Source organism: Octodon degus, unplaced genomic scaffold, assembly GCF_000260255.1.
Source record: "Octodon degus isolate 3935 unplaced genomic scaffold, OctDeg1.0 scaffold00107, whole genome shotgun sequence".
Taxonomy (NCBI): Eukaryota; Metazoa; Chordata; class Mammalia; order Rodentia; family Octodontidae; genus Octodon; species Octodon degus.
The window spans coordinates 1,651,964-1,659,963 of NW_004524683.1; the positions used below are offsets into that span (position 1 = coordinate 1,651,964).

The following is an 8,000-nucleotide window of genomic DNA, read 5'->3' on the forward strand; positions in this document are numbered from 1 at the left end:
TTTTTTTTTTTTTTTTTTAGGACGGAGTCTACAAAGTCTATAGGGTCACACTATGTAGATTGGACTAGTAGTGATTCTCCTATTTTCAGCCTCCCTATTTCAGCCTCCCAAGCACTGGGATTACACACACCAACACACCCAGTCTCAATCACTGTCTCTGCATGCCCTGCGGTCAGGACCGGCATGGCAGGCTAGGGGCCCTGCGTCTGCCTAAGCAGGCGCTTTAATCCGCTGAGCTATCTGGCTGGCCCTCTAGCTACTATTAAATGTCTTAAAAAGAACAAAATTTTAAAACGTATCATATAGAAAGTCATGTGCAAAGGCATGTGCATAGGACATTCTCATAATAATGTTGAAACCTGAGCCCAAGAGCCCCATGGCTACATGAAGAAAAAAATAAATGGAGGAAGGAAATTATTATATGCCATGCAATTTATGAAATAGTATAAAAAGTAACTGAGAAACTATTTTGGCCATTATATCAAACTAAGTCTTAGAATTGTTCTGTAAAATAAAATATCATTAGCTGGCCTGGGGCTGTAGCTCAGTGGCAGAACATTTGCTTAGCAGGTGTAAACCTCTGGATTTAATCCCCAGGACGACAAAAAACCAAATATAAAAAAAACTGACCCCAATGATTACAACTGGACATTTTAGAACTGATTTTAACATACATATTCATAAATACAAGAAAAACTTCATATACAAAAAACACTTCATATGATTCCGTTAACGGATATATAGTATGTACAAATTCACCCAATTATTCATTCAATTATAAAATAGAGCTTAATTCAAATGCAGTGATTTGCTTTTGGAGCCTAATTAAAAGATATTTTGCAAGTTAAGCTGAGCTGTGCTTAAATATTAATGAGTCATATATATTTATGATGAGAGGAAAAGACTTAAGTCACTTACATTACAGTTTCTTCTAATTTTATACTTTATCAAAATGTAAATGTATCACTGACCATCATATATAGCATCAAAAGTCAAACAACATAATCAATGACTAAGCCATGAATTTAATGTACTGCCTTTCTGTAATAAAGTTGTCCATAACTAAAGCAAGCTATAGAATGTTATGAACTGATTTCACTGTCAATTAAAAGTAAAACTTAAAGGAGTTACACAATTTTCACCTTCATTCATGTTTATCAACAATGAAAAATATGCCTTCTTGCTAAATCTTACCTCATTGTATCTGTTGCTGGGAATTTTGATGCTTGTTTTCCGAACTTCCATGTCAACCACCAAACCTTGAACTACTGGCAAGGTATACTGGTAATTTCTGAAGTCCTGCACAAAAGCAAATTGAAATCATAATAAAAAGTCATAACTGATACAATTTTTTTTTAATTTTATTTATTTACTTGTGTGTGTGTGGGGGGGGGCCAGCTCAGCCCACCAGGGGGCAGGACTGGCTGGCATGTGGTACTGGGGGATTGAACCATGGTCCCTGTGATTTGCTAAACTTGCTCTAAGTAGGTGCTCCAGACCACTGAGCCATCTCACCAGCCCCTACAATTTTATTTATAATATTAAAACTAGCACAAATAGAATGGCAATATTAAAAAATTCCATTTATTCTAATAATTAAGAAATATATAATAAAAGCCCTACTATGTATGTTCTAACTCTCTAGACTAAAAAGTCTTACAAGGATATAAGCCAAAGAGCTATCCTTTATACCCAACATTAAACAGGTACTTGAAAGTTTATTTTGCTTTTCCACAATTAACACTGCTTAGACCAGGCTATATAATAAGTTCAAGGTCAGCCTGAAAAAACATAACAAAAAAAAAAAAAAAAACCACCTATTTCAGTACCTGAAAGAGTTTACTTGATTTGGAGTACTGTAAAATGTAGTAATCCCATGGGGCTGGTGAGATGGCTCAGTGGTCTAAAGCATCTACTTAGTACAAGCTAAGCTAAGCAAAAACACAGGGACCGTGGTTCAATCCCCCAGCACCACATGCCAGCCAGCCCTGCCCCCCTGGTGGGCTGAGCTGGCCACACCCACACACCCACACACGCAATAAATAAATAAATAAATATTAAAATGTAGTAATCCCAGTGGCCAATAGTGTGTTAGCCCAAGGTCACCAGGTTGTTTGGGATAAGAAATGTGTGTGTAGACAGTAAGAGTTTAATATGGAGTTCTGGGAGGTAAGGCAACAATAGGAGCTTCATAAACTCCAAATATCCAAGACTGACCTCAGTCTGTGCACACCTGTAGCACAGATTTTGTCCAAACGAATCAGACCCTATAGATTTACTAAGGAGACACAAGAGAGCTAAAGACAATAATGAAATTTATATCCTAGCCTACATACAGATCTATTAGCTCAGAGTAAGAGCCTTACTAACATAAGGAACTTGAGTACAACCTCTGACCAATCTTTGGCTGAATAAGTTATTTAGGTACAGAGCATACCAATCTTAAAAGAAAAACAAGGCAAAAAAGTTAGGTGTTGCATTTATATGTTACTTCTAATCTTCATAATAATCTTGCAAGGTCACTTACATAATAAGTGTATATAACCAAAACTGGAATCCTGTATTTTATCCTAAAGTTTCATACATTTTTCATATAATACATATATTCTATTCTTTCTTCCAGGATAAATCTTTTTTTTTTCCAGGATAAATCTTTACCTGCCTGAAGTAGCAGGAATAGGGCAATCAAGGAAATAATTAAGGGGCCAGGGAGATGGCTCAGTGGAATAAGCGCTTCCCTGGCAAGCGCAAAGGCCTGAGTTCAATCCCCAGTTCTGCCAAAAAATAAAAAATTAAAAAAAAATTAAGCCCTTTCTTCTTTCTCCCATACAAACTCCAGTAAAATGATAATAACAACAATAATAATAATAATTTCCAACTTACTGCAAGAAGATTCATGATGGTATGCCCCGTCTCTCCAAACAATGGCTTCCGAAATCGCACACTGAACAGCGGGCAAGGATAAACTAGAGAGATGGAAATGATCAACCTAAGTTTATCAGCTTAAAATTCTGGGAAAAAGATATTATGGCTAATACAATTTCCAAAATGTAATTGCAATGGCTCATTAGGACATACCACATGTGGAACATAGTAAGTTTTTAGCATGGTAGAGAGAATTTCTAAGACAATAGAAGTCTTCTGATGACCAGAATAAACTTTTTGATACAGCTTTTTCAAAAATAACCCACAATCTAGGAATGGTGATACATACCTATAATTTCAGCACTTGGGAGGCTAAGGCAGGAGAATTGCTATAAATTCAAAGTTAGCCTAAACTACACAACAAGACCCTATCCCCCCAAAAAAGAAATAATGTGGACCACTAACTTACAAATTCAATCAATTCATTCCTGAGGGCCAGATGTAACTCAAGCTCTCAATTGAAGGCTTGAGTTCCTCTTTATAGCCTTCAAAGACTCCACCCTGTATACAGGCAGATCTCAATGTCCTTAGAGAGACACTGGTCCAAGATTTCTCAATTAGCCCCATATGGGAAAGGATGTTGTAATGTTTCTTCCAGAACTCTGTTAGGGTTAAATTTGTATCTGAGACCATCTGGAAGCACAAGCAACTAGCATTTGGGTCATGACTGAAGACTTCGGTCATAAGTTAAAACTAAAATTCCAGTCACAACACAAGTTGTTAGTATATCAGGCTAGTCATAACTTGAGGGTCCACTTAATAAATAAGTAGCTCACTGAGAGGATGTAGCTCAATGGCAGTGGGTTCCTGGGTTTAATCCCCTGTACCACAGAAAAGAAAATAAGATCTACAAGGTCTCATACAGTAATCTTCAAACTGGACTGATACAATCTAGGAACCAAATATACTATGTGATATAAATATACAGTGATTATTTAAATTTTTTTAATAACTGCAATAAAAGAGTTTGCTATTAGTGCCCCTCAAATTACTCTCCCTTACTTCAGACACACTTATTTCATTGTTCCAGACACTTAGTACAGAAGTTCTGGAAATAATACTCTTTTGAGTATCTTTACAAGGTGGAATTTAAAAAAACAAAGTGAACCCTGTTGCTGAGTGCCATCTACTGGAATGCTGGCTTGCAAAAATACTGTGGCTTCATCTACCTTATTTAGTGGATCTGGTACTATGTGACTTCTGGCTCCTCCTTAAAGTCAAAATAACCTGAAAGGTAATTTTTTTAATTGATTCAGATCATCAAGGTACTTGGGATAGAGCAACTAAAGACATGAACAAGGATTTCCAAAATTGCTTCAGAAAGTGGCAAAAATGACAGCATAAATGTGTTTGAAACAAGGGGTAGTGTTCTGAGGAATAGTGTATACTTTTTACTATAGTAAATATTTTTAAAATTTAGACATTCACCATGTATTTGATCAGACAGTGTATCTCTCAATTTTTCTATGCTCCAACAGTTTAAGAGAACTTCTAATGAGAACTCTCCTTAAAGACCCAAATACCAGGTGACAATATTAGCTGGCTCATTCCTCAAACTTTATGGTTTGAAATCCCAGCATAAGACACCAAAATGCATATGTTGCTTCTTCTGCATCAACCTGTCCCTTTCTCTGCTTCTCTTAGCTGATCTGGTTGTCTCCTTCAGAGTTTCATCCAGAGGCACCTTCATCCAAGAAATATTTCCTACCTAAGGTTCTCAAAAAACTTAACATTAAGCATGAGTTTTAATACAATACAATTTCTAGATACAAAGATTCCCAAGAGAATACAACCATGTCAGCCATTTCTAAACTTCCAGGATTCATGACACACAATAACCTTTGCTCAAATTCTTACTGAATGAAGAAATGAAAGAAGAAAACTGACTTGCAGAGAACACATGCTGTACTACTGTTTATAAAGTTTCACAACTTCATTTGTTCTTTTTAATATATAATCTAAAATATAAGGCAATGCCATGCCTGACTAGCAAGCACAATGTCCAGAGTTCGATTTTCAGTACCAAAAGCAAAAACAAAGACTAGGCAAGCATTAAAACCTCATTTAGTCTCATTAAATCTCATTTAAAAGAAACTCATTTCAAAGAAATTGAGTTAAGAAACTGACAATCAGCTATTGTACTTGCCCCAACTTACAGAGGTAGTAAGTGGCAGAGCTGAGAACCTTACTCAAATGATTCCCGGATCATAGAATTTCTAATCAGGTGAACACATAAAGTTAAAAATAAAATTTTCACTTAATTTTTTTTAAATTACCACCATAACTTGTAATTTTCTTGCTACAATCATGGGCTAAGAAGCCTCCTTCAGTGGTATACCTTACTGAGAACGGTCTCCCTATCACTGGTTTGAATGAACTGTTCAGTAAAATATTCCTCATAGCTATTTTCAACCAAGTGATAATAAATATGCTCACGACATACTATAAATACAATATAAAGTTACTTGTTAAGTTTAAATTAATTTTTCTCAAAAAAATTTTTGACATTTTTTTCATCAATGAACTATAAAATATCAATTTCATTTGATATTTTCAGACCTTTCCCTTTTAAGTGGCTGCTGGTCAGATTAAGCCTAGCTATTTCATTCTGCTGAATATATTACCAGACAGAGGATCCAAGCTTTATTTAGTTACAATACCTTGATCATAGAATAAGGTGAGGGTTTTTTTTTCCTATTTTTTGGACCAGAAATCAAACTCAGGACCTTGCACTTACCAGGCAGGTGCTGTACAAATAAAGTGTTTTTTTACTACTTACGTCGATATTCAGCTCCAAGTCTCAACATTAGTCGAATGGGAAACACTTTAGCCCAAGGAGTTTCCCATTTCTGGATGAGAACCCCAAACAAATAAGGTGGGGTTGGGAGTACCAGGTCTTGCAGTGACTGGTAGGTAGATGTTACATACAAGAATCCACCATGTTCTTTACTGCCAAGGAAACTCTGACTGAAGAAGGAATGTCCCAAGCTGCCCACAACATTCCCTAAAATGAAAAGGTTCACTATTTTTTATCAACAAGTCAATCATATTTTCAATACTCATTATTAACCAAAACTAGACTGGACATTACCACATACCAATTCCCAATCTTGCACTATGAAAAGTCTATGTTTATGAAGTTCTTTTTTCAATGAAGGGCATTTATTAAATGAAAGTATGCCTTCCCATTTTATCAGGACTTCTGGTAAGCACAAAATAATTTGTATTATCACAATGTAGAGACTGACACAGTTAACATCCCAAAATATCGATGTCTTCCTTAAACTGTACTGCTTTACAATATGAACTACATTAGTGGTGTCAGGCTAAGAATTACTGGCTCAAAGGTCTCAAATAGGGGCTGGAAATATAAGTTAGAGGCACAAGTACCTGCCTGGCAAGTGCAAGTTCAATTCCTGGTACTGCAAAAAAAAAATTTTTTTTAAAGGTCTAAAATAAATGTCCAAACTAGGTGCCTGCTTTCACAAACCTTATATTGGCTGGGTAAACAGTTATCTAATGAGCATAAAAATTTAAGGCAATAAGTAGAGCTACGAGACAGTAAGGAAATAAGAGGATTTTTGGAAAACTTAGTACCATGGATAGAATGTGTAATTTTGGTTGAGGCAAATATGAAATATAGACCTACAATTTAGGGCTGTTAGAGGGCCAGTGAGGTAGCTCAGTGGTCTAAAGCACCTGCTTAGGCAAGCTTAGGCAGGCATAGAGGTCTGTGGTTCCATCCCCAGCACCACAAGCCATGCCAGACCTGCCCTCAGGGTGGGGTGAGCAGTCCCCCCAACCAAAAAAAAAATCCATATTAGAGCTGGTGGGGTTGCACATGCTTGCAATTCCAGTTACTCAGAGGACTGAGTGGGGAGGAATGGAAGTTTGAAGCTATCCTGGGGAACATAGCAAAACCCTGTCTCACAAATAAAGCAACAAAACAATAAATCCATATTAGGCAATTTTTTTCTCTGAATTAAAAATGTTATTTATTAGGCAGATTCTAATTTAAATAATTTTGAGAATAAAATGGCAACAAATGTATCAAGCCTTCATTAAGGAGACAGTTTATAATTACAAGAGTTTCCTGACAAGAGCTGCTCAGCAGAACAAATATGTTCATTATACATGTTCCCTTTTCTTCTTGTCATTGTGGTAGTGGGAACTGAACCCAGCGCCTTTGCACTGAGCTACATTCCCACTCCTCTAAAAACAGTTTTTTAAAGGTTTTGTGTGTGTGTGTGTGTGTGTGTGTGTGTGTGTGCATGTGTGTGTACGCGGCGCAGGGTCTCACTATGTATAGCTTGGACTCGTAGTGATCCACCTGATTTCTACCTCCCTAGTGCCAGGATTACAGGTGTACGCCACCACTCCCTGACTCCATTGCTGGCTCAGTGCTCCCGGGAAGGTGGGGCTGGTGCAGCATGAAGTGTCAGGGATCAAACCCTGACCCCTGTGCTTACCTAAGCAAGTGCTTAGTCTCCTGTAAAAATTTTTTGAGGTAGACCCTAATGTATAGCTAAGTTGCCCAGGCTGGCTCAGACTTGCAGTCCTCCTGGCTCAGCCATCTAAAAATGCCAGGATAAAAACAAAAAACAAAAACAAAACAAAACAAAACAAAACAAAAAACCAGGCCAGCGACATTGCTCAGTGGACTAAGCACCTGTTTAGGCAAGTGCAGGGACTGGGGTTCGATCCCTGGCACCACATGCTGCACCGCCCTGCCTCTGGGTGCACTGAGCCCGTGAATGAGTATGGGTATGGTGATGCATGCCTGTAAACCCGGGACTGGGGAGGCTGAAAAGCAGAGGTTCACTATGAGTCTGAGTTTTGTAGTGGGACACTGTACCGAATACATTAAAAAAAAAAAAAGCACCAGGATTACATGTGTGTACCACCACACCACCAACCTTGGCTAAAAGCTTCCTCTGATAGCCCTAAAAGCACTAATAACAAATAAGAAAACTGCATCCACAAAGTCAATGTTCACTTTTCCTGAAAACTAGAGTGGTGGTTATGGGTCTTAAAATCTTTTTAATGAAATGGGAATGTATGTGAACAGTAAGATC

General features: G+C 37.4%; 1 protein-coding gene across 3 annotated transcripts in view; it reads right to left on the bottom strand.

The window, feature by feature from the left end:
• The window catches only part of Zfyve9 (zinc finger FYVE-type containing 9), a 211,329-nt gene that overhangs the window by 45,266 nt on the left and 158,063 nt on the right, over positions 1-8,000 (bottom strand). For all 3 annotated transcript variants that reach the window (XM_023724211.1, XM_023724212.1, XM_004639118.2), the window contains 3 exons: positions 5,705-5,929; positions 2,884-2,966; positions 1,195-1,299 (listed from right to left, as the gene is read on the bottom strand). In XM_023724211.1, coding sequence (XP_023579979.1) covers positions 1,195-1,299; positions 2,884-2,966; positions 5,705-5,929 — 413 coding nt within the window. The remainder of the gene's footprint in view (positions 1-1,194; positions 1,300-2,883; positions 2,967-5,704; positions 5,930-8,000) is intronic.